Source organism: Orbicella franksi, chromosome 5 (genome assembly GCF_964199315.1).
Source record: "Orbicella franksi chromosome 5, jaOrbFran1.1, whole genome shotgun sequence".
Taxonomy (NCBI): domain Eukaryota; kingdom Metazoa; phylum Cnidaria; class Anthozoa; order Scleractinia; family Merulinidae; genus Orbicella; species Orbicella franksi.
The window spans coordinates 25,970,868-25,996,519 of record NC_138149.1 but is presented as its reverse complement, the minus strand read 5'-3'; the positions used below and the strand labels follow the sequence as shown (position 1 = coordinate 25,996,519).

Genomic DNA, 25,652 nt, shown 5'->3' with positions numbered 1-25,652 from the left:
TAGACATCGACGAATGCGCCGATGAGGAACAAAACGACTGTGATCCAAACGCCAAGTGTAGTAACATTGTCGGATCCTACATCTGTCGCTGTCTCAAAGGATTCGAGGGAGATGGTAGAGACTGCACCGGTAAATATCTGTTTTGTTTTATGTGTTTTATATGCAGTTAGCGAAATAGTTATTCTTGGCAAAGTTAACATTATTTTACAACATAATTTTGACGAAAAAGTAGCATGTCACTTAGTATATCATCAGATTACGGAGAGATGTATAGACAACCACACCTGTGCAGAAAAGTATGTGCTTCTCATGCAATTGTGCCCTTGGGTACAGTGGATGAGTCGGAAGGGGGCGGGAAATTGTCAAGATTGCTGTGGATGGATCAGGCTTGTAACGTCTCCCTTTGAGTAAACCCGTCATCGATCATAGTTGGCTTTAAAGGAAAATGTTATAAGGAATAGTTCACCATATGGGTTCAACTCGTATTGGGGAGTCAGTTTCGTTTCTTCGTACTACGCTGGCGACAACAAAATTTAAATCTTTCTCATTCATGTTTGGTTCTTAATTGTAGACGTAGATGAATGCGCAAGCTCTGGAACAAACGAGTGCGACCCCAACGCTTTGTGTAACAACACTGAAGGATCCTACGTCTGTAGTTGTGTTAGTGGTTATAAGGGTAATGGAAGAAACTGCACAGGTGAATTTTCTTCGTAAAGCTTTTGTTATTATTGCGCTATTGCGTCGAATTGGAGATCTACAGCTCGAACCTTGTGTCGGAACATGCACTGCGCTTGATCTTGTGTTAAGCAAAGAAAACACAGTTCTTGAGCATGGCACTTGAACTGCTCAGGCGTATAATGTAAATACCGAATAGTAGTTGGGGCGATGCGATGCGATGTAATACTAAGAGCTACCTCCGATGCACTATAGCATCTCAGTCATTGAGAGTAACAGTACAATTCGCTACTTTATGCTGAGGAAACAGGATTGTTGCGTTGTCTGTGTTAGTCCCTTAGCTTGTGGAAAAGACACGCAGGGTTTTATGTCCTCAAAACCGTCCGAGTGATCAATAGGTTAGGCGCTTTATCATTATTCTTCTCTGTGTTGTGTAGACATCGATGAATGTGAAAATGGAGAAAATTCTTGTCACGCGAATGCACTGTGTTCCAATACCCCGGGAAGTTACGTGTGCCGTTGCATTCGGGGTTTTGAGGGAGATGGCAGGACATGCGTAGGTAAGTCAGTTTATAAACATGCTTTCATCGTTCTTTATCTTAACACAGCTGTAACTCTTTTGCTCGTGATCTAAAGCTATTAACAATGTGATATGGGAATACAAATAAAGCCAAGCGTCACTACGATTTGTGCTGTTGCAAGAAGGGTAGTTTCGGCATGGGGGATTTTGATCACGAAATAAGTCGTTAACTATAGACGTTTCAAAAGAATTGCAGCACAAAACTGTTGACACTGCACTTTCTAGTGGATCGAAACGCTTATTTGAATGAATTACTAGCCTAGTTTTCCGCTTAACTTTGTTTCGATTTTACTTTCTTTAAAACAGATCGCAACGAGTGCAGGGAGAGCAACGACACATGCGCAGCTAATGAAGAGTGTGTGAACAAGCCTGGATCGTACTCTTGTACTTGTGTTCCTGGGTACACTGGAGAGGCAGGAAATTGTCAAGGTTATTTTTCGCTGTAACGTATTTTTTAATACGCTCCGTTTGATCCTAACGTTTGTTTCATTGAGCCCTTACCAGCAATGGCTATGAACACCGCAAAGTCTAAACAAGCTTACTTACACGATTGCAAAATACTGAAAAAAGAAAAGAAAACAGCTTCTTCCCTAACTTGCATTGAAAATTGAAATTTAATTTTCTTATTTTGACCCCAATTGCAGACGTCGATGAATGTGCAAGCCCTGAAACAAACGAATGTGATTCCAATGCTGTGTGCACGAACACTGAAGGGTCGTATGTCTGTCGCTGTGTAAGTGGATATCAGGGCAATGGTAAAAACTGCACAGGTAAATATTTATGCCGTAACAAATATGTCTGATGCATCTTTAGGCAACATTTCCTTAGAAAAGACCATACGCTTGATTCTTTACATAGGATGGAATTAATCCTCTGCCATGTCTGTCGTTTCTCCTCGACTTTAGACTTTGATGAATGTGCAAACCCTGAAACAAACGAATGTCACGCCAACGCTCTGTGTAACAACACAGAGGGATCCTACATCTGCCGCTGTCTTAGTGGGTATCAGGGAGATGGTAGAAACTGCACAGGTATATTTTTTGTTATATCTACTGCAAATGTGGTGGAATATTCACAACTCAAAGTTATAACTGTTTAACGTTTCAGCCATCGTTGTCGGCTGCTCCCCATCTTGTGGTCCAAATGCGAATTGCCTGGAAAGTGGCGGACGTCCTATGTGTGAATGCAGTCCTGGGTTTGAGGGTGATGGATACGTCTGTGCAGGTAGCGTTCTGTTTTCTGTTGCTTCTCCTATAACGGTACAAGACTATTTTAAGACTGCTGCTCATAATATTGTGATCAAAGTGATGAATCGCCAACTGTCCAGTAGTAAGAAGAAGGGTTAGAACCCAAATTGGTTAAAATGTATCGCGTTTATAGACGTTCTTGGGATAAATTCGTGGCAATTCATTGCATCGCAGATCAGGTACTCGCGCAGTATCATATTGCCCATAGAGTTGCCATTAGTTTCAATATACATTTTAACACTACCTAATGAAGGAGTGGTCGACAGAGAGTTGGTTCTAATTACTGAAGTCATAGATTTTATTTTACAGATATCAACGAATGTGACAATGGAGGAAATTCTTGTGACGTAAATGCGCTGTGTTCCAACACCCCGGGAAGTCACGTGTGCCGCTGTATCCAGGGTTTTCAGGGTAATGGCAGGACATGCGTAGGTAATTGTTCATACCATTATATAGAAATGCTTGATTGCATAATAACGAATTAGCCCTTAATTTTTGAACTTCTTCCACCTCATACGAAAATTTAGTTTTTTGTACTTTGTTAGTTGAAGAAGAGCCTTTTTGGTGTGATATTTCGAAAGAGTGTGATTGTAGAGGGATATAATTAAGTATAGTACACGTTTTCCTGCACTAAATTTCTCATTTGCATGTAAAATGACATTGCTGCATCTTAAAATGAACGTTTGAGTGTACTTTTTCAACAGATCGCGACGAATGCAAGGAGACAAATGACACATGCGCAGCTAATGAGAACTGTGTCAACACGATCGGGTCTTACTCGCGCAGTTGTGCCCCTGGGTACACCGGAGGGGCAGGGAATTGTCAAGGCCATTTTTCTCTTGCTATTTTTAAATAAACGGACCCAGTTTGTGTTTATTTGCTTGATTGCTCTCTTTCAATACCCATATCACCACGTAGTGGAAACATCACAGCAGACGTTTCAATTAAGATTTGGTCTTGAACTCAATATAACTACTGAAATGTTTACACTTAGATCTGAAAATTAACTCTGATTCTTTAGTTCCAACGCATTTAGCCAACGGCTGCGCGGTGTTTAGAGTAAAATTTGAATGAACCATAAACCATGTTGGGACGTGTCCATCGAAAAGGAGTTTCTTTTTAAATAAAAAAGATAAAGACGGTTTGACGCCTCTGTTTGTCAAACAAACTCTTCTTGGTGGCTTCAGGTTAGTCGCTTTGAGACAGAAAATTTATCTACAGCTGCTCTGATTTCAGACATCGATGAATGTTCCAGCCCTGATACAAACCAATGTGATTCCAAAGCTCTATGTAACAACACTGATGGATCCTACATCTGTCGCTGTCTAAGTGGATATCGGGGTGATGGAAGAAGCTGCACAGGTAAATATTTGTTCTTGCGTTTTATTACAAGCAAAAATTAATTCTTACTGAAGTAGCAAATTGAAAACTGGGTTCAAAAACCACATTTTACAACAGAATGCTCTCTAAGGGATATGAAGGTCAGCGATTTCGTTCATTTCACTTGTATTTTCATTTTTTCAGACGTCGATGAATGTGAAAATGCAGAGAATTCTTGTCACGAGAACGCACTGTGTTCAAACACTGCTGGAAGTTATGTGTGTCGCTGCATCCGGGGTTTTGATGGTGATGGCAGGACATGCGTAGGTAAATCTTCAATTAACCGTTGAATGCATCATATTGCCGGAGAATAAAATCTTGGATAAAAGACGTATTTTTTGGTTCACCTGTTATTTCCAAGTGGAAGTCTTGCTTTGGCTTAATTAGTGGTCGAAAGTCGAAATAGGATTTACCCATTTACCCAAATAACTTTTGCTTCACTTTTCAACAGATCGAGATGAATGTAAACAGACGAATGACACCTGTGCAATTGATGAAGAGTGTGTAAACACGATTGGATCTTACTCGTGCAATTGCGCCCCCGGGTACATTGGAGAGGCAGGAAATTGTCAAGGTAATTATTTTGACTTTTACGAGAAAAATCTGGCTTTGTCATTATCTTCTCGGTGTCGTTATTTTTTCTGTACCTTAATCTGGTGTTCAAGTGTGCCAAGCGGCTTTCTGCCAGAAATGAATAAACGATCTTGAAATGAAGACGACAATTTTCAAAGAACAAACATCCATTAAAAAGTTGAATTCATTCTTAAGTTGTTTTCAAAATCACATTGTTTATATCGAGTAGTTAATGACCTAAATGCAACTCGATCAAATAAGACCTCGAATTTTAATTAGATTTATGTAAACTACTTATATTTTACTGTAAGCATTTCCATATCCATCTCACGAGGGAAGCGTTTACAGCCTTTTAAAAGATGTCGCAGAGCCCGGCGATATCTGCCATTTAGAAGGACATAAATGCAAGGGTTAAGTGATGCGTTGGAGTAAAATATGAACTTAGCTGCGAAACTCAATTGGTCCATACCACAAGGAATTCCCTTATCCCACAAAAAGAAAAATAAAAAACCGATGATATCTACAGGAAATATGCAAATAACAAACAGAAGTATGATTGCTAGAATTTTCTTGGTTATTTTGGTGTTTTCTTTACGCCGGCTTTTCATGAGTGAAGACGAACATCCTTTCCAAATGGGTTCCTGTCTTCTCAAAGCCCTGAATATGAGTGAATACAGAACGGTGACGATTGCTAAAGGAATGGCGATCAAAAAAACAGATAGAATTGTGAAGTGGATCCTCAGTGCTTGTAAGTTGTCAAATGCTGGCTCAAAGCTGAAGGAGCAAATGCTGATTCCATTCACTCTTTGAAGACGCGCTATGTAAAAATAAATACCGTGTAGACCCATTGATATTAGCCATATCAGTGCAATTACAAATTTAAGTCGTTTTGGAGTGATGAAAGGCTTTCGAAAGGGTTGAACAACTCCAGTGTACCTATCCAATGTGATAACAACAATACTTTGTATCGAGACAGCGGTTGAGATCTCTTGGACGAAGTAGACAACCTTGCATAGTGTTGCACCTGATAGACCATCGATTAGCCATCCCTGGTAACCGACAAAGATTTGTGTTAGTTCTCGCGGCACTGCAAATGCCGAAAGCAACATATCGGACACAGCCATGTTTGCGATTAAGTAGTTAGTCGTAGTCCTCATGTGCTTGTTTTTCGCAACAATGGCGATGACTGCCGCGTTTCCAAGAAGTGAGAGCAACATCATTACGATGTAACTTGTTGCTTTGATGACTTTTGTAGACACGGGATCTTCTTTGATGAAAGGCATGCATCTGACATCAGTCGAGTTTAGCATGGTGGTATTAATAAGAGGACCATCCATCATGTTTACTCATACCGTGAAGTGTATATAGCTCTTTAGGAAGTCAACATAATTGGCGAACTAACCCTGAGGGTTGGTTTTTACTCGGGCATAAACATAAGCCTAAGACCCCGTGCACACTACACCGGAAAAAAATTGAAAACGGCGTTTTTCGGCACCCTGAATGCACAAATGTTTGCCGTCGACACTACGCCGGTTTTCCCCCGGTTGGAAAAGCGTTTTCGAAAAGCTCCGTTTTCGTGACGGATTAGTGTGGACGGTAGGCCTAACCGCAGAAATAAAGCTGCGTTTTCAAATTTGTCTGGCGTAGCGTGGACGGGGCCTAAGCAACACGTGCAAACGTAGTAGGGCGCCAAAAAAGGCGCTAATTGACAACCTCTTACTGACTCTGCATGCTCATGTCACTTAAACAAATGCTTATGAGCTAATGAAAACAGTCGCCCGTAGGCCGCAACTTGTTTAGAGCTTTGTCAAAGAGGTGCGACAGACATAGATACAAGATAAATTGTCAACAAGTCCAACAAACATAAAAAGGCGGTAAATTGATATAAGTTACGACTAAAAGGAAATTCAATAATTTATTTGTCAGTTAATTTTATCGTCCTCGATTATTTAGTTTCACAAATAACTTTTTTGTATTTGCTTAATAACATAGTCAATCATGATGGCCGGGCAATTTCGGGTACGGGCTTAAAACTTCGTAATTTCAAATTGGTTTAGTAAACGATTTAAGTAATTTTAAAATGCAGAGCACCTTTAAGCAATTTTTTAAACGGCGGAAAGAGTGTTCCGTGTAATACTGATAGGAACAGATAAGCCTAGGTAATGTGTCATCTTTAAACGATCTTTGTAGCAAATTTGAATTAAAAGAATTTTCGATGTAATATTCTCTTTTAAATGTATGTGTCCTTACATTAAGGAATCTGAAGAAAATTAGCATTTTCAATGCCTTCCGCCTATATCTTTGCCGCTTTTTTGTTCATCAGTGTTGTTAAGCAAATTTTAGAAATTCGAATAAAAGGGTACAATCACTGAAACAGTGACCACCTGAGGTGTAGAAAAGGAAAACTGTTGCTGTGTTGGATGAAAAAGCTTCTATTTTGACTAATCATTGTCGCGTCTGAACTGATCCGGCCACTTAACAGCGATATTTGGCATTTGAACGACACTTCCAAAGAGCATGCATTAAGTTCAGTGTCCAGCTGAGTCGCTACTAGAAAGAGAAAAACCAAAAGAAGCAATTATAGCCTTACGATTTAACAAATAAAGAAGCCTCGACTGTGCTCTGTTCTGTTGTAAAGCACGCAGGAAGCGGTAGAGCACGAAAGAAGTGTAGGGGAAAACACGAGACGTAGACGAGTGTTTTTCCCTACTTCTGGAGTGCTCTACCGCTTCCTAAGTGCTTTACAACAGAACAGAGCACAGTCGAGGCTTCTTTAATTGTTTTATGATAAAGAATCAGATAATTTCCCCACGCATACGGCTGAATTTTCAAACCAAACTTTATTTTCCAAACGCGCAAAAGTGGCGTCAGCCATGCACTGTTCCCTGATAAAGCACGCTAAAATAAGCCAATCACAATCGTTGTTAGAATTGTTCAAATAATTTGATTGGCTAACGAAGCGACAGCTGTCAATCACAAACTGGACTTCAGCTAAGCTTTCAGTTTCGAGTAGTTTGAGCGACTTTCGAGAGAGGAACGATGCCTTCAAAGTTCGCTTTTAAGTAAATGTTTAAATACGGATCTAAACGTAGGTAAAGGTTAACAGTCCAGAGGAATCCGGCCGTATAGTGGCCCATGAAAACGAGCACTTTTCCCGTGGAAATTACGAAACGCGGAGCTCAAAGCTTGTGGATGAAATGCGAAATGCCGAGTTGAATTTGAAAGGGCTACAGTTAGTTACGGCTTGTAGCCGCATGTAGCAAGATTGCCCGAACTAGCGTAAAAGTTAGAAAGACTTAACGGCTCCCACTAGTTCTACTCCGAGTACAGAAGAGAATATCAGAGCAAGTTTTTCACTGACCACTCGTCGGTTTACTTCGCTGAGATGACCGGAGCACGAGCGTTTCTACACTGCATGTAAGTGTTGTTTGAGCAAATGAGCATTTTTAACTGTAAATTTACAAAAATAAAGCTTCTCATCATAAACAGAAACAGTTCAATTGTTGTTTTCTGTCGTTGTTTTACTTCTTAGTATAATTTCTGCCTTCGTAACAATTATGTCTTTATCGAAGCACTGTCTAGGTTGAGAATTTGTTTATTTCGCTAGAGCTGTACATGTTTTGTCGGCGGGAATCTAGCAAAACTTGTTATTTTAGTACACTTTTAACACTATTGTTGCTAACAATGGTCTCTGTGAGCTATATTTACTGCAGAAAAATAGCTCGCTTTCACTGCGTTTGTCTAAGTCACAGGGGATGTTTAATTTGGGTCAAATTTGTCAAAATTCCGAAGAAAAAATTTGGAAGCCAACTTACCGTCATCAACCCGTGCTCTGTTCTCTGATAAAGCACGCTGTTTCAGCCAATCAGAGCGCGCGTTATATGTTATATGGAAACTTTGTGAAACTTTGAAATTCGATTACAGATGTAAGTTTGTAACGTGCAAGTTTTCAACAACAAAAAAATACACGGATTCGCCTCCTTTACTCCTGTGAGCGTTTTTGTTTTTGTTATTATTATTCAGCGTTTTTTATAGAAGATTCATTTACATCAACTCACAAAGCTAAAAAAAAAAATGCAGCAAGCAAAATGAGCTGAAAGGACCACAATATTGTCTTAGTTCAGGTTGCCTGTAAACAAAATGTCAGACGATTACGTTTTAGGGAAAATCTGGCAAACGCAAATTTCCGAAAAATAATGATTAATATATGTCCCTCTTCTCCATTTTCAAATTATTTGTATAAAAGCACGACAAACATAAAGATGTCTGACAGCCTGTGGCAGAGATTACCTCGGCTCTTAATGTCGAACTGTATTGTCATGCAAATATAACAAAGTTTAAGAGAAACAGGCTAGCTATTAGATTCAACTTATAGAAAGTGCCTTAAGTACGTGACTTTCATACACTTCACTGAAAATTCAAAGAAACTATCGTATCCTCTTCTGGAAAAATTTTTGAAAAAGACTATAAAACAGCACAAGACTTGCAAACACTGTCCTATGCACTGGAACACACAAAGTTGTGGACCTTAGCTTTTCTAGTTTAATTTGGGAAAAGGCCAAGTAGAAGCGAAGACGAAAACATCACAAACGTTTTGTATATTTTAATTAGAAATTACAGCACTAGTTTTCGTCAACCATTTAATGAAAATATTAATGTTTTTGCGCCAGCTCAGACGTGGTAGTCGCATTCTGAAAATGGGTCTCTTCACAAGCAAAGCCCTTTATCGAGATGGAAATTTACGTTGAAATTAATTTACTGATCTCTATAATGTTATTAATTTCAGTGAAAACAGAGCGAGCATAGAATCTTATCTTGCAACTCTCAGTCGAAACAATCTTCTTGCAACATTTTTTATCCGAAACTTATGGGCAAAAAAAAATTATTAAAAAATTATTCCAAAGAAAAATAAAAGATAAATTTGTCAAAACCGAGCGATAGAACCTACTAAAAACAGTCAAAACCCTAGTTAGTACTAGCTATACTACGAAAACTACATATGTTTTAATGTATTCATTTCGATGTCTTTTATCGCCTCCGCGCGAGGAAAATATACTTTGCCTTTGAGAATATTTCGCAGACCCTGGCGATATCTCTCATTTAGAAGGAAATAAATGCACGGGTTCAGTGATGCGTTTGAGTAAAATATGAACTTAGCTGCGAAGCTCAAATGGTCCATACCACAAGGAATTCCCTTGTACCACGCGAAGAAAAATAGAAAACCTATGATATCTAATGGTAATATGCAAATAACGAATAAAAGTATAATTGCTAGAATTTTCCACGTGATTTTAGCGTTCTCTTTCTGCCGGCTTTTCACGAGTGAAGATGAACATCCTTTCCCAAAGGGTTTCTGTTTTTTCAGAGCCCTGAATATGAGTGAGTACAAAACGGTTATTATTATCAAAGGGATGGCGATCAAAACAACTGATATCATAATAAAGTTGATCTTCACTGCTCGTGGATTGTCGAAGAAGCAAAAACTGATTCCTTTTACTTGTTCATGGCGTACCGTGTAAAAATAAATACCGTGTAGAGCCATGGATATCAACCATATCAGTGCAATAACAACTTTGCGTCGTTTCGGAGTTATGATAGGACGACGAAAGGGCGAGACAACTCCAGTGTACCTATCCAATGTGATAACAACGATACTTTGTATCGAGACGGCAGTAGAGATGTCTTGGAAGAAGTAAACAGCTTTGCAAAGGACTGCACCAGCCAGACCATCGATCAACCATCTGCGGTGACCGATAAAGATTTCCGTCATTTCTCGCGGTACTGCAAATGTAGAAAGCAGTAGATCTGACACGGCCATGTTTGCGATTAAGTAGTTTGTTGTGGTTCGCATATGCCTGTTTTTCGCAACAACGGCGATAACCGCTGCGTTTCCAATAAGTGAAAGCAACATGATCACAGTATAACATGCTGCCTTGATAGCCTTTGTAGAGATGGGATCTTTCGTGGTGAAAGGATTACATTCGGTTTCACTTTCATTAGATAGTGGTAGATTTTCTAACAACCCATTCATCTTCTTTACTCAGATATCGAAAATTACGCACGCAAGGGTATTGTCGGTTAGCCAAGCGCGTAGCACTTGAAGACACACACAACTAGTGCTGGAATCGAAGTGCTTGTTAGAATAATTTACCAATCCACGTGTGTAGAAATGTTTGATGTCGCTGGTTTTCAGTGTCACGCAATTCAAAATAGATCAAAATAAAAATCAAAACCGGTCAATAGATAAAATCCAGAATCTGGGAAATGAAAGAAGGTAAATATGCAAAGACTCTCGCCAAAATTCTGGTCACAGCAATTTTTCTTATGTGAGATATGTGGATAAATTTTTTACCCAAATTTATAGAGATTTGAATGGAGACGGCATGCTGGTGCCCATACGGATGGGCACCAACATGGCGGCCGGAAACCGACAGAAACATCTGTCACTGAGTTTTGCTACAAAAGCGTGAATTTATCCCTCAAGGAACTGTAAAACATTAAAATAATACTTTTTCTAAGACGTGAACTGTTCAGATACCCAAGTTCCCCGAAATAAGTCACTTTTTTAACCATCATGACAGCTCTCTAGGCCGTCATGTAAATGCCGCGTCACGCAAAAGCTTAGAAATTCAAGCGTAGTGTATCACAAAACCAAGAGCCCATTCGGAGCGAAAATTTGTATGAATATTAGTTTTCAGCTGTTCTTATACATCATTTAAGTAAAATCTCAGGAAGATCAATGGTTTTGTAGTTCGAATTTTGGTGACGTCATGTGAAAACCAGCTACTGACAGACTTCCTGTTGGATGCAACACTTTCCTTCCTAATTATATAGCTCCATCGAAATCCAGTGTTGCCAACAGACCTATTTTTTTTTATTAATTTTTGCAAACTGTCCAAATTTAAAATAAATTGGATAGTTTTTGCTCGAACGTTGAGTTTAGCTTTGAACAAACTGTCCAATTTGAGAAAAATCTGTATACTTTCCATCAACCAATGAAATGCCAAGATAAATAAAAGAACCGAGTGTTGGCCAATCAGGTTGCAGCTGTTCTCACTGCCATCAAACGTCTTCGCTAAGTTTTCTTATGTTTTGATAATGGCGGAATTTCCCGCCTTTACTCTCCACCTTTTTGACGTCTAAACTTTCAAATGGAGTCTTCAGCTAGGTTTCCAGAGATAGATGCTACTGATTTACTCGAGATGAGGGAGAATAATGTTACGATATGTAAATTTCTGTAACTGTAATTGTCAGTGGACTTTCTGCCGTACATATAAATTATGTATTTTGAATCGTTAGTTTAGTCTTCTACCGTTAGCTGAGTGAATAAAGCTTCGAAACAAATAATCAGAACGAGAACACTCAAAGAAGCAAAAAACCTGGGTTAAAGTGTTTGACCTGTGACGAACTGAGCGAAGCGAAATGAGAAATACTGTTTCTTTGGAGGATAAAATATTTGCCTTGTTCATCTGTTTTTGGATCCTATATAATTAATAGGTAATAGGACTACATGCTTGTCCAATTTGGAAATAATTGAATTCAAAAAATTCCTCGGACTACCAAATTGGACTCGGCCTACGACCTCGTCCAGTTTGGCAGTCCGAGGAATTTTTTTCGTCCAATTATTTCCAAATTGGACAGCGGGTAGTCCTATTACATGTACTAATCACGTAAATCGCTACGATTAATGTAACTGTGTATCCTTTAAGTAACCATGCAAGTCTCCATTTTTTTCCTTTGGAATTTTCAATAGCATGGAAACAAAAGTGAATATTCTATATTACGTCTTTCCTTTAGGCAGAAATCTCTCTTGTGACCGCAGCCGCTGTTGGAAATTACTATTTTCGTATTCTGGTTGAGAAAATGTTTCCTTCCTTTATTATCAGCAATCAATCTCAAAAAGCTTTTTAGTTCCATGTCACTGCTCCCTTTAACCGATATGGCTGTAATTAATGTAATTTTTGTGATTTTGTTTTTCGCAATAATGGCGATGACTGCCGCGTTTCCAAGAAGTGAGAACAACATCATTACGATGTAACTTATTGCTTTGATGGCTTTTGTAGACACGGGATCTTCTTTGATGAAAGGCATGCATCTGACATCAGTCGAGTTTAGCATGGTGGTATTAATAAGAGTACCATCCATCATGTTTACTCATACCGTGTAGTGTATATAATTATTTAGGAAGTCGACATAATTGGCCAGCTAACCCTGAAGGTTGGTTTTTACTTGGGCATAAACATAAGCTTAAGACGCCGGAAAAATTTGAAAACGGCGTTTTTCGGCACCCTGAATGCACAAATGTTTCCCGTCGATACTACGCCGGAGAAATTTGACTAGTCAACCATAACCGGTCATTTTGAATTTATGTTTGAGGGAAACCTCGGGCGGGAAGTCACATGATTATCGTGACGTCATTGTTTTCAAAAAGCTCCGTTTTCAAAATGTTCTCCTTCCACACTAAAACGCAAAACCGGCTTTTCAAATTCCCCCGGTTTGAAGAGCGTTTTCGAAAAGCTCCGTTTTCGTGACGGATTAGTGTGGACGGTAGGCCTAACCGGAGAAATAAAGCTACGTTTTCAAATTTCTCCGGCGGACGGGGCCTAAGCAACACATGCAAACGTAGTAGGGCGCCAAAAAGGGCGCTTATTATCAACATCTTACTGAGTCTGCATGCATATGTCGCTTAAACAAATGCTTATGAGCTAGTGAAAACAGTCGCCCGTGGGCCGCAACTTGTCTACAGCTTTGTCAAAGAGGTGCGACAGATAGATACAAGATAAATTGTCAAACAAGTCCAACAAACGTAAAAAGGCGGTAAATTGATATAAGTTACGACTAAAAGGAAATTCAATAATTTATTTGTCGGTTAATTTTACCGTCCTCGATTATTTAGTTTCACAAATAACTTTTTTTGTATTTGCTTAATAATATGGTCCATCATGATGGCTGGGTAATTTCGGGTACGGACTTTAAACTTCGTAATTTCAAATTGGTTTAGTAAACGATTTAAGTAATTTTAAAATGCAGAGCTTCTTTAATCAAGATTTTAAACGGCCAAAAGAGTGTTCTGTGTAATACTGATAGGAACAGATAAGCCTAAATAATGTGTCATCTTTCAACGATCTTTGTAGCAAATTTAAATTAAAAGAATTTTCGATGTAATATTCTCTTTTAAATGTATGTGTCCTTAGATCAGGGAATCCGATAAAAAATTAGCATTTTCAATGTCTTTCGCCTATATCTTTGTCGCTTTTTTGTTCATCAGTAGTGTTGTTAAGCAAATTTTAGAAATTTGAATGAAAAGGTACGATCATCATTGAAACAGTGACCACCTCAAGTGCAGAAAAGGAAAACTCTTGCTGTGTTGGATGAAAAAGCTTCTATTTTGACAAATCATTGTCGCGTCTGAACTGATCCGGCCTCTTATTTTGGGTAAAAGAAGAAGAAATGACCCAAAGAAGAAAAGCCGACAGGGCAAGTAAAACAAAACCGGGTCCCCCTCTTAGCTCAATGTCTGGATCCGCCACTGGTACCTGCTAGCAAACAGCTGATGCCAAAACATGTCGGTAAAAAATAAACATCTCTAAGATTACTCTCTCACCTCCCAGTCAGTTTCTTCGCCACAGAAGACTAAATTGCTTCGTCGTTAGATAGGAGTGCGACATTAACTGATATCACGGATTCTGGAAGATACCTTATGGGATGTGGTTTCGACTGGTAACAGAAATTCGATTACAGACGTAAGTTTGTAACGTGCAAGTTTTCAACAACAAAAAAATACACGGATTCGCTTCCTTTACTCCTGTAAGCGTTTTTATTATTATTATTCAGCGTCTTTTATAGAAGATTCATTTGCATCAACTCACAAAGCTAAAAAAAAAAATGCAGCAAGCAAAATGAGCTGAAAGGACCACATATTTGTCTTAGTTCACATTGCCTGTTAACAAAATGTAAGACGATTACGTTTCAGGGAAAATCTGGCAAACTCACATTTCCGAAAAATAATGATTAATATATGTCCCTCTTCTCCATTTTCAAATTATTTGTACAAAAGCACGACAAACATAAAGATGTCTGACAGCTTGTGGCAGAGATTACCTCGGCTCTTAATGTCGAACTGTATTGTCATGCAAATACAACAATGTTTAAGAGAAACAGGCTAGCTATTAGGTTCAACTTATAGAAAGTGCCTTAAGTATGTGACTTTCATACACTTCAAAAATTCAAAGAAACTATAGTATCCTCTTCTGGAAAAAACATTTGAAAAAGACTATAAAACAGCACAAGACTTGCAAACACTGTCCTATGCACTGGAACACACAAAGTTGTGGACCTAAGCTTTTCTTGTTTAATTTGGGAAAAGGCCAAGTAGAAGCGAAGACGAAAACATCGCAAACGTTTTGTATATTTTAATTAGCAATTACAGCACTAGTTTACGTCAACCATTTAATGAAAATATTAATGTTTTTGCGCCATCTCAGACGTGATAGTCGCATTCTGAAAATGGGTCTCTTCACAAACAAAGCCGTCTATCGCTATGGAAATTTACGTGAAATTAATTTTACTGACGCCCACAATGTTATTAATTTCAGTGAAAACAGAGCGCGCATAGAATCTTATCTCGCAACTCTCAGTCGAAACAATCTTCTTGCAACATTTTTTATCCGAAACTTATGAGCAAAAATATTCCAAAGAAAAATAAAGGATATATTTGTCAAAATCGAGCGATGGAACCTATTAAAAACAGTCAAAACACTAGTTAGTGCTAGCCATGCTGCGAAAACTACCTATGTTTTAATGTATTCATTTCGATGTCTTTTATCGCCTCCGCGCGAGGAAAATATACTTTGCCTTTGAGAATATTTCGCAGACCCTGGCGATATCTCTCATTTAGAAGGAAATAAATGCACGGGTTCAGTGATGCGTTTGAGTAAAATATGAACTTAGCTGCGAAGCTCAAATGGTCCATACCACAAGGAATTCCCTTGTACCACGCGAAGAAAAATAGAAAACCTAAGATGTCTATTGGTAATATGCAAATAACGAATAAAACTAGAATTGCTAGAATTTTCCACGTGATTTTAGCGTTCTCTCTCTGCCGGCTTTTCATGAGTGAAGATGCACATCCTTTTCCAAAGGGTTTCTGTTTTTTCAGAGCTCTAAATATGAGTGAGTACAAAACGGTTATTATTATTAAAGGGATGGCGATCAAAACAACTGATGTCATAATAAAGTTGATCTTCACTGCTCGTGGATTATCGAAGAAGCAAAAACTGATTCCTTTTACTTGTTCATGGCGTACCGTGTAAAAATAAATACCGTGTAGAGCCATGGATATCAACCATATCAGTGCAATAACAACTTTGCGTCGTTTCGGAGTTATGATAGGACGACGAAAGGGCGAAACAACTCCAGTGTACCTATCCAATGTGATAACAACGATGCTTTGTATCGAGACTGCAGTGGAAATGTCTTGGAGGGAGTAAAAAACTTTGCAAAGGACTGCACCAGCCAGACCATCGATCAACCATCTGCGGTGACCGATAAAGACTTCAGCAATTTCTCGCGGTACTGCAAATGTAGAAAGCAGTAGATCTGACACGGCCATGTTTGCGATTAAGTAGTTTATTGTGGTTCGCATGTGCCTGTTTTTCGCAACAACAGCGATAACCGCCGCGTTTCCAAGAAGTGAAAGCAACATGATCACAATATAACATGCTGCCTTGATAGCCTTTGTAGAGATGGGATCTTTCGTGGTGAAAGGATTACATTCGGCTTCACTTTCATTAGACAGTGGTAGATTTTCTAAGAACCCATTCATCTTCTTTACCCAGATATCGAAAATTACGCACGCAACGGTTTTGTCGGTTAGCCAAGCGCGTATCACTTGAAGACACACACAACTAACGCAGGAATCGAAGTGCTTGTTAGAATAATTTACCAATCCACGTGTGTAGAAATGTTTGATATTGACAGAGTTCCTGTTGGATGCAACACTTTCCTTCCTAATTATATAGCTCCATCGAAATCCAGTGTTGCCAACAGACCTTTTTTTTTTCTAATTAATTTTTGCAAACTGTCCAAATTTAAAATAAATTGGATAGTTTTTGCTCGAACGTTTATTTAGCTTTGAACAAACTGTCCAATTTGAGAAAAATCTGGATACTTTCCATCAGCCAATGAAATGTCAAGATAAATAAAAGAACCGAGTATTGGCCAATCAGGTTGCAGCTGTTCTCACTGCCATCAAACGTCTTCGCTAAGTTTTCTTATGTTTTGATAATGGCGGAATTTGCCGACTTTTCTTTCCACTTTTTTGACGTCTAAACTTTCAAATGGAATCTTCAGCTAGATAGATGCTACTGATTTACTCGAGATGAGGGAGAATAATCAGAACGAGAACACTCAAAGAAGCAAAAAACCTGGGTTAAAGTGTTTGACCTGTGACGTGCTGAGGGAAGCGAAGTGAGAAATACTGTACTATAGAGGATAAAATATTTGCCTTGTTCATCTGTTTTTGGATCCTATATAATTAATAGGTAATAGGACTACATGCTTGTCCAATTTGAAAATAAATGATTCAAAAAAATTCCTGGGACTGCCAAATTGGACTCGGCCAACGACCTCGTCCAATTTGGCAGTCCGAGGAATTTTTCTCCTCCAATTATTTCCAAATTGGACAGCATGTAGTCCTAATACATGTAGTAATCTCTTCAATCGTTATGATTAATGTAACTGTGTATCTTTTAAGTAACCATGCAAGTCTCCATTTTTTTCCTTTGGAATTTTCAATAGCATGGAAACAAAAGTGAATATTCTATATTACGTCTTTCCTTTAGGCAGAAATCTCTCTTGTGACCGCAGCCGCTGTTGGAAATTACTATTTTCGTATTCTGGTTGAGAAAATGTTTCCTTCCTTTATTATCAGCAATCAATCTCAAAAAGCTTTTTAGTTCCATGTCACTGCTCCCTTTAACCGATATGGCTGTAATTAATGTAATTTTTGTGATTTTGTTTTTCGCAATAATGGCGATGACTGCCGCGTTTCTAAGAAGTGAGAGCAACATCATTACGATGTAACTTATTGCTTTGATGGCTTTTGTAGACACGGGATCTTCTTTGATGAAAGGCATGCATCTGACATCAGTCGAGTTTAGCATGGTGGTATTAATAAGAGGACCATCTATCATGTTTACTCATACCGTAAAGTGTATATAGCTCTTTAGGAAGTCGACATAATTGGCCAGCTAACCCTGAAGATTGGCTTTTACTTTGGCATAAACATAAGCCTAAGACACCGTGCACACTACGCCGGAAAAATATTTGAAACGGCGTTTTTCGGTACCCTGAAAGCACAAATGTTTCCCGTTAATACTACGCCGGAGAAATTTGACTAGTCAACCATAACCGGTCATTTTGAATTTATGTTTGAGGAAAGCTCGGGTAGGGAAGTCACATGATTATCGTGACGTCATTGTTTTCAAAAAGCTCCGTTTTCAAAATGTTCTCCTTCCACACTAAAACGCAAAACCGGCTTTTCAAATTCCCCCGGTTTGAAGAGCGTTTTCGAAAAGCTCCGTTTTCGTGACGGATTAGCGTGGACGGTAGGCCCAACTGTAGAAATAAAGCTGCGTTTTCAAATTTGTCTGGCGTAGCGTGGACGGGGCCTATGCAACACGTGCAAACGTAGTAGGGCGCCAAAAAAGGCGCTAATTGACAGCATCTTACTGAGTCTGCATGCTCATGTCGCTTAAACAAATGCTTATGAGCTAGTGAAAACAGTCGCCTGTGGGTCGCAACTTTTCTACAGCTTTGTTAAAGAGGTGCGACAGATAGACACAAGATAAATTGTCAAACAAGTGCAACAAACGTAAAAAGGCGGCTACGACTAAAAGGAAATTCAATGATTTATTTGTCGGTTAATTTTACCGTCCTCGATTTTTTTTTTCTTTGTTTATTTTCCAACATTTTTATTACAATAAATATACCTATAACATGTTAATTACAATAAACTACTTAAATACAATACTTACGATAAACTTACCTACAATACGTTTTTTTTTTTTCAACATTAACATAACGCTAGATAAAGCACTTTCGGGTAACTACTGTACTAATAATAATACTATATAATTACAACTGATTTCTACAGGATATATCATATTCAATTTACGTAATTGCGAAGATAAAAAGTTTGCGAGGTTTTTTTTTTTTTTTTTTTTTTTTTTTTTTGTTTGATTGCGAGAAATAGAGGACAAATTGAACTAAACGAAATCTTCTATTTTCAACATGAAATTTAGTTTCCGGACAAAAACATCCCAATTACATGCACGTTGGTTGATTTTCTGGAAATGAAAGTAGAATTTGGCATAGACGAGACAGAAATTTAGTTTTTTCAGTTTAGTGTCGTTATCAATAGCTGCTCCGAAGAGTATTTCTTTTGCGTTTAATGTAATGGAAGAGTTTTCCTTTTCATTAAACCAGCATAGCACTTTCCAGAGAAAGTCGACCGCAACATGACAACCTAAGAAGGAGTGAAGTAAAGAGTCATCATCCCCGCAGTAATGACAACTCTTGTTGTCTTCAATTCCGTATAAATGTAATTCTTTCTTTGTGGTGACAATGCGATCAGCGAGTTTGTAAAAAAAATCTTTTAATTTATTTCGCTTACTGATTGACTTTATCCGCTTAAAAATTGTGCTCCAAGAGAGAGTGAACTGTGGAAGGTCGCGTTGCCACTTGCTAGGGCCAGTTGCGCAAGGTTCCTTCCTGTTCAAAAAAAGCCAGTAGTAATCTTTAGATGTAAATTTAGATAGGTCGATCGACAGCGACGGTGACAGATGAAAAGTGGAATTCCCTGGAGTAAAAATTGGATTGGTGCCAAAAGAGTCCCTCGCCTTTTCCAGCAGTCGTTTAGGGATAGCCGACAGAATTTGAAAATAGGTGAGAAAATTGGACTTAACAGAAAATTTCCGACAGAAATCTGCAAAATTCAAGTACATTCCACTGGAATCGAGAATGTCACAAATGGAGTAGACTCCTTGGTCAAACCAATTCTGATAAAACACACTTTTATCACCTATTTGTATTTCTTTGTTGTTAAAAAGGATTAATTCCTGGTCTCCGTTCGTGTCATAGATACTCTTCAGTTCCAAAAAGAAACTCAGAATTTGCTTGTAGAAGGATGGCATTTCAATCGACTTTAGGAAATTTTCATCAAAGTTACAGTGAAGCAAGAAGTATAAGCCTCCATATTTCTTAAAGAAGGAACATGGAATGACTTTCCAATTTTCTGTTCCCCGGCTGTCACTTTTTAGGAACCTTTGGATCCATGCCAAACGTAGAGCCTTACACAAAGTTTCAACGTGTGTTACACGCAAACCACCTCTTTCATAATCTTGATATAGAACTTCCCTTTTAATTTTGTCCTGCTTTTCCTTCCAAATAAATTTAAAAATTGAAGATTGAATTTTTGCAATGTGGTCCTTGTGAATGTCTAGCACGGCAGCAGAGTGAACGATCTGTGAAATCCCTAGAGACTTAACGATTAAACAGCGCCCGAAGATAGAGAGTTGGCGCGATCTCCAGGTACCCAGCTTTGCATTAAGTTTTTCAATTTTTTGGTTGACATTTTTTCTCTCATTTCCCGCCTTATCGTAAGAGATATGAATCCCCAAGACTTTAAGCGGTTCTTTCGTCCATATGAAGTTGAAAGGTCTTTCGGTCCCCTTTTTCCATGGACCTAGCCAAAGAGCTTTGGTTTTGGATTCGTTGAGTTTTAGGCCAGATAAAATCCCGAACTCGTTTAGTATGAGCAAGGCGTTTTGGACCGATATTAGGTTACCGCAAATGAGAGAGGCGTCGTCCGCAAATTGGCTAATTTTGAGTTCCTTATGAGAGATAAAAATGCCGCAAATCGAATTATCTTGCCGTATTTTAGACGTAAGTATCTCCACAGATAAAATAAACAGATAGGGTGATAGTGGACAACCTTGCCTTACTCCTCGAGACAACTTGAGCTGCTTAGTAGTGAAACCATTATTAATAACGGAACTCTCTGCATTACAGTAGAAAGTTTCTATCCAACGCTTAATAGAAACACCAAAGTTGAAAATTGACAGGACTTGTTGAATCATTGGCCACGCGATTGTGTCAAAGGCTTTGCGAAAGTCGAGCTGGAGGAGAATGCCTGGTATATTTTCCAGTTCCGTCTGTTCTAAGAGGTCACATAGTAGACGTATATTCTAACCAATAAATCTGTCTTTCATAAAGCCTGTTTGGTCAGTATGTATTAGCTGCGGAAGTACCTTTTTAATTCGTGTAGGTATTGCTTTGGATGCAATCTTGTAGTCAACATTTAACAAGGTTATTGGCCGCCAATTGGTGAGCTTCAGAGTGTCAGAATCTGCCTTTGGAATAAGGGTGACAACCCCCCCTTCTCTGTGAAATTGACAGCTCCCCTCTCGAATATGCTGTGTTTAGACTTTCAACTAGGTCGCTAGCTAGAAGCTCAAAGAACTTTGTATAGAATTCTACTGTAAAGCCGTCTTCACCTGGTGACTTCCCGAAATTGAAGGTTTTTAAAATATGACGGCATTCTTCGACGGTTAATTCTCCTTCTAAATTTTCTTTGTCATCATCACTCAGCCTAGGAAGTTGCACGGAGTGGACGAAGCCTGCGAAGAGTTCATGTGAACCAGCATATTCTGAGTGGTATAAATTCTGATAAAAATTTTCAATTTCTTGTAATAATTGCTTTTGGCCTGTTATTTTACCCCCCCCCCCCCCCCCTCGCTAGTTTCCAGCTCAGTAATAGTCTTCTGATTAAAATGTTTTGCCTCCATATTGAAAAAATACCTGGTTGGTTTCTCTCCCAGTTCGGTCCATGGAAGTTTAGAGCGAAACATTGCGCCTTCACCCCTCTTTTCGTAGAGATACTGTAATTCTTTTTTTAACTGTTCCTGCAGCGTTAATCACCCTCGTTACTGTTGTTGATAAACGCTTCCGTTTCAGCAAGCCGTTGCTCTAAACTTACTAGGTAATCTCTAGACTTTCGGGTCTTGCGTTTTCCGTACTGAATTATTAAGCCCCTCAATTCCATCTTGATCATTTCGCATTTTAGCTGTTTATCATCCAATTCACAAAATTTTTCACTTATGGCCGAATAACTAGCCTCGATCAAGCTGACGAATTCATCATCAAGTAACAGAGAGTTGTCGAACTTCCACAGACCGTGCCCTCGTTTGTTGGACGTCAAATTAACATTTAACCTTACCGCTCTGTGATCCGGTGCAATTGAAATTCCAATATTAACATGAGAAACTAGATGAGACATTGAGTTTGCGATTAAAAAGTAGTCAATTCTCGATTTCATTTTTAGCGGTTTTGATTCATAAGTAAATAGTTTTGCATTAGGCTTTTTCTTCCTCAATATATCGATCAAATCTAATTCTTCACACATTGCAATTATACAATCACGGTATGTCGTTGGTCTCCAAGGTATTCCACCCTTCTTGTCGATGGCGCCGAGTGCGACATTCCAGTCGCCTCCAACAATAAGTCGGCTGACATTAGCATTAGAGAGTAAAAACTGATTTCAATCTTTGACAAAGGTGTTTTGCACCTGAAGGTTGTTTGGAGCGTAAATATTGCAGAGAGATATTTGAACAGAATTTATGTTTATGTTGGCCAGAATGATTCGCTGTTGAGAGTCACTGCAAGAATATTCGATTTGAAAGCCGTTAAATTTTGGGTTTGTCAAAATGCAGACGCCTTTTTTCTGGTTTGTGCCATGCGAGTACAGAATTTCTCCTCCCCATTCACTTCTCCAAACAATTTCGTCTCTGGGTTCCGAATACGTCTCTTGCAGAAAGTAAAAATGGCAATTTTGGTCTTTCAAATAAGAAAAAATAGATCTGCGTTTCTTCTTATTTTTTAAATAGAAATTTGCATACTGTTGGATCGAGCATAAGTGAAAGATATAACATAGCTACGGTAAATAAATGAGTTTTCTAAAAGAAAAAGAAAACAGCGAAGTAAAAAATAACTAACTAACTAACGAACGAACGAACGAACGAACGAACGAACGAATGAACGAACGAACGAACGAACGAACTAACTAACTAACTAACTAACTAAATAAATAATATAAATGGATCCCAAAAACTAGATTAAGTCCGGTCCCTGACGGAAGAGGCTAACGAAAACGAAAAGCTCCAAACACCTCCCTTAACACTATAATTATAATAATAAAGACACATAGCATAGTTATCAGGTTCTCACGTTTATACTTCCCTCGACGAGTGAATAGTTTAGAGATTGTCCAAGTCTTCGTCGCAGGATATTCTGATTGGCGAGCCTTCCGGAGACGTCTTGACAAAAACCTTGCCATCCATCGTCCAAACACTCAAAAGTTCGTTGTTCCTCCGTTTCGTTTTTAACTTATTAGCGAGATGACGCCTGTAGGCCGTTAGACTTTCACACATGTGTATACGGTTTGATTCGGTTCGAGAAGATGCTGGACAGTCTTGAAAGAGACCAGTTAAGGATACATTCTTTAACCTGGTACGTGCTTTGTAGACTTGGGATTTAACTTTATGGCTGACAAATTTTACTATAATCGCTTCGCTGTGCTTGAGCCGTATATGATGAGATATTTCGATGTCTTCAGGGCTCACGATGACATTGAGAGCATTTGTCACTTTGAGCACAGCCTCTTCGGTGGAAGAATATGTACTGCGTGGGATTCCATGCAATTCCAAGGAGTTTTTGCGAGAGTATTGTTCAAGATCGTCCTGCTTACACCACATGCTGTTGATTTCCTCTTGCTGTTTCCTGAGTTTGGAAAGAGCAGCATCCAATTCCTTCCTTAGCAAATCGCTCTGAGCGACCGCTTTCGTCAGTTGTTGCTGTGTTTGTTTAAGCTCGCGGTCCTGCATGTTCATCGACTCTTTAAGTGTTTCGAGGTCTCGTTGTATCTTCCTATTATCGGACAGAACTGTAGCCATTTGACCTTGGATAACTGCAAGCATTTCTTTAATCTCTTTCATGTCAGAATTTGTCTCGGGGGAAGAAGACTCTGGAGAAGCTTGTGGTGCCGCCGCCATGTTCTCCGGATTACTCGCGTGGTCATCTTCTTTGTGCCTAGGAATTTTTGAATCCGGAGATACTTTCTCTCCATCAGAAGGACGTTGGTCACGTTTCTTGGCCGGCGTAAGCATGGTGTCTTCAACCATAAGACTTAAAATACAAAAATAACCGAGCTTTCGGGAGGTTAGTGCGCTTCGGATTAAAACACACGTCCGTCCCTCATGACGCCCCTCATGACGTATTTGCTTAATAATATGGTCCATCATGATGGCTGGGTAATTTCGGGTACGGGCTTTAAACTTCGTAATTTCAAATTGGTTTAGTAAACGATTTAAGTAATTTTAAAATGCAGAGCACCTTTAATCAATTTTTTAAACGGCCGAAAGAGTGTGCTGTGTAATACTGATAGGAACAGATAAGCCTAGGTAATGTGTCATCTTTAAGGTGGCCGAACACAGTTTTCCCGCGCGCTTTTGCTGATGCCGCTGTGCCGTCAATAGAGCAATGCCGTCAATAGAGCGATCATTTTATTTACTCAACACCCGCACTATCTGTGCTATTTTTCTCTATAATTGAACGCAGTGTATTGATGGCTTTAGTCTTTTATCATAAATATATGTTAGAAAAGGTAAAGATGCAAAGAACTCAGCAATTCTCAGCTTTTTCTTTGTTAGCGAAAGAACTCAGTTAAATGCAGCGCATGCGTAGTTAGTCAAAAAATTGCGATTGAATGAAAATTTGCACTCTCGGAAATACGCCTGTTTCTCGAGAACCACTCATTAGAATTTCAGCCACCTTAAACGATCTTTGAAGCAAATTTAAATTAAAAGAATTTTCGATGTAATATTCTCTTTTAAATGTATGTGTCCTTAGATTAGGGAATCCGATAAAAAATTAGCATTTTCAATGCCTTTCGCCTATATCTTTGTCGCTTTTTTGTTCATCAGTAGTGTTGTTAAGCAAATTTTAGAAATTTGAATGAAAAGGTACGATCATCATTGAAACAGTGACCACCTCAAGTGTAGGAAAGGAAAACTCTTGCTGTGTTGGATGAGAAAGCTTCTATTTTGACTAATCTTTGTCGCGTCTGAACTGATCCGACCTCTTATTTTGGGTAAAAGAAGAAGAAATGACACAAAGAAGAAAAGCCGACAGGGCGGGTAAAACAAAACCGGGTCCCCCTCTTAGCTCAATGTCTGGATCCGCCATTGGTACCTGCTAGCAAACAGCTGATGCCAAAACATGTCGGTAAAAAATAAACATCTCTAAGATTACTCTCTCACCTCCCAGTCAGTTTCTTCGCTACAGAAGACTAAATTGCTTCGTCGTTAGATTGGAGTGCAGCATTAGCTGATATCACGGATTCTGGAAGATACCTTATGGGATGTGGCTTCGACTGGTAACAGAAATTCGATTACAGATGTAAGTTTGTAACGTGCAAGTTTTCAATGACATAAAATACACGGATTCGCTTCCTTTACTCCTGTAAGCGTTTTTGTTTTTATTATTATTATTCAGCGTCTTTCATAGAAGATTCATTTACATCAACTCACAAAGCTTAAAAAAATGCAGCAAGCAAAATGAGCTGAAAGGACCAAAATATTGTCTCAGTTCCCGTTGCCTGTAAACAAAATGTAAGTTAGACGATTACGTTTTAGGGAAAATCTGGCAAACTCAAATATCCGAAAAGTAATGATTAATATATGTCCCTCTTCTCCATTTTCAAATTATTTGTATAAAAGCACGACAAACATAAAGATGTCTGACAGCCTATGGCCGAGATTACCTCGGCTCATAATGTCGAACTGTATTGTCATGCAAATATAAAAAAAGTTCATTATAAGAGAAACAGGCTAGCTATTACTTATAGAAAGTGCGTTAAGTACGTGACTTTCATACACTTCAAAAATTCAAAGAAACTATCGTACCCTCTTCTGGAAAAAAGATTTAAAAAAGGCTATAAAACAGCACAAGACTTGCAAACACTGTCCTATGCACTGGAACACACAAAGTTGTGGAACTTAGCTTTTCTAGTTTCATTTGGAAAAAGGCCAAGTAGAAGCGAAGACGAAAACATCACAAACGTTTTGCATATTTAACTTAGA

At 38.7% G+C, this 25,652-nt stretch overlaps 5 protein-coding genes across 6 annotated transcripts in view; 1 reads left to right on the top strand and 4 right to left on the bottom strand.

Moving 5' to 3' along the window:
• Window positions 1-17,234, bottom strand: part of LOC145487654 (neuromedin-U receptor 2-like) — a 128,326-nt gene extending 111,092 nt beyond the window's left edge. Inside the window, exon 1 of the mRNA XM_081466470.1 lies at window positions 12,930-17,234. Coding sequence (XP_081322596.1) covers window positions 15,242-16,279 — 1,038 coding nt within the window. The 5' untranslated portion in view covers window positions 16,280-17,234 and the 3' untranslated portion in view covers window positions 12,930-15,241. The remainder of the gene's footprint in view (window positions 1-12,929) is intronic.
• LOC145487638 (uncharacterized) overlaps window positions 1-25,652 on the top strand; it is a 152,607-nt gene that overhangs the window by 69,784 nt on the left and 57,171 nt on the right. For both annotated transcript variants that reach the window (XM_081466455.1, XM_081466454.1), the window contains 11 exons: window positions 4-129; window positions 572-697; window positions 1,113-1,235; window positions 1,562-1,684; window positions 1,900-2,025; window positions 2,161-2,286; window positions 2,363-2,479; window positions 2,812-2,934; window positions 3,739-3,864; window positions 4,027-4,149; window positions 4,334-4,456. In XM_081466455.1, coding sequence (XP_081322581.1) covers window positions 4-129; window positions 572-697; window positions 1,113-1,235; window positions 1,562-1,684; window positions 1,900-2,025; window positions 2,161-2,286; window positions 2,363-2,479; window positions 2,812-2,934; window positions 3,739-3,864; window positions 4,027-4,149; window positions 4,334-4,456 — 1,362 coding nt within the window. The remainder of the gene's footprint in view (window positions 1-3; window positions 130-571; window positions 698-1,112; window positions 1,236-1,561; window positions 1,685-1,899; window positions 2,026-2,160; window positions 2,287-2,362; window positions 2,480-2,811; window positions 2,935-3,738; window positions 3,865-4,026; window positions 4,150-4,333; window positions 4,457-25,652) is intronic.
• On the bottom strand, window positions 4,465-5,812 carry LOC145487650 (QRFP-like peptide receptor). The gene has a single exon (XM_081466467.1). It carries the CDS (start codon window positions 5,793-5,795, stop codon window positions 4,746-4,748), a length of 1,050 nt encoding a protein of 349 aa, XP_081322593.1. The 5' UTR covers window positions 5,796-5,812; the 3' UTR covers window positions 4,465-4,745.
• Window positions 9,440-12,023, bottom strand: LOC145487655 (neuromedin-U receptor 2-like). Its single transcript, XM_081466471.1, has one exon. The coding sequence runs from the start codon at window positions 10,484-10,486 to the stop codon at window positions 9,449-9,451; it is 1,038 nt and encodes a 345-aa protein (XP_081322597.1). The 5' UTR covers window positions 10,487-12,023; the 3' UTR covers window positions 9,440-9,448.
• Window positions 19,562-24,208, bottom strand: LOC145487652 (uncharacterized). The gene has a single exon (XM_081466469.1). It carries the CDS (start codon window positions 23,811-23,813, stop codon window positions 22,770-22,772), a length of 1,044 nt encoding a protein of 347 aa, XP_081322595.1. The 5' UTR covers window positions 23,814-24,208; the 3' UTR covers window positions 19,562-22,769.

Coding starts and splice junctions, on each gene's coding strand:
- LOC145487650 (XM_081466467.1), bottom strand. CDS start 5,795: ATGATGGATGGTCCTCTTATTAATACCACCATGCTAAACTCGACTGAT.
- LOC145487655 (XM_081466471.1), bottom strand. CDS start 10,486: ATGAATGGGTTGTTAGAAAATCTACCACTATCTAATGAAAGTGAAACC.
- LOC145487652 (XM_081466469.1), bottom strand. CDS start 23,813: ATGATGGACCATATTATTAAGCAAATACGTCATGAGGGGCGTCATGAG.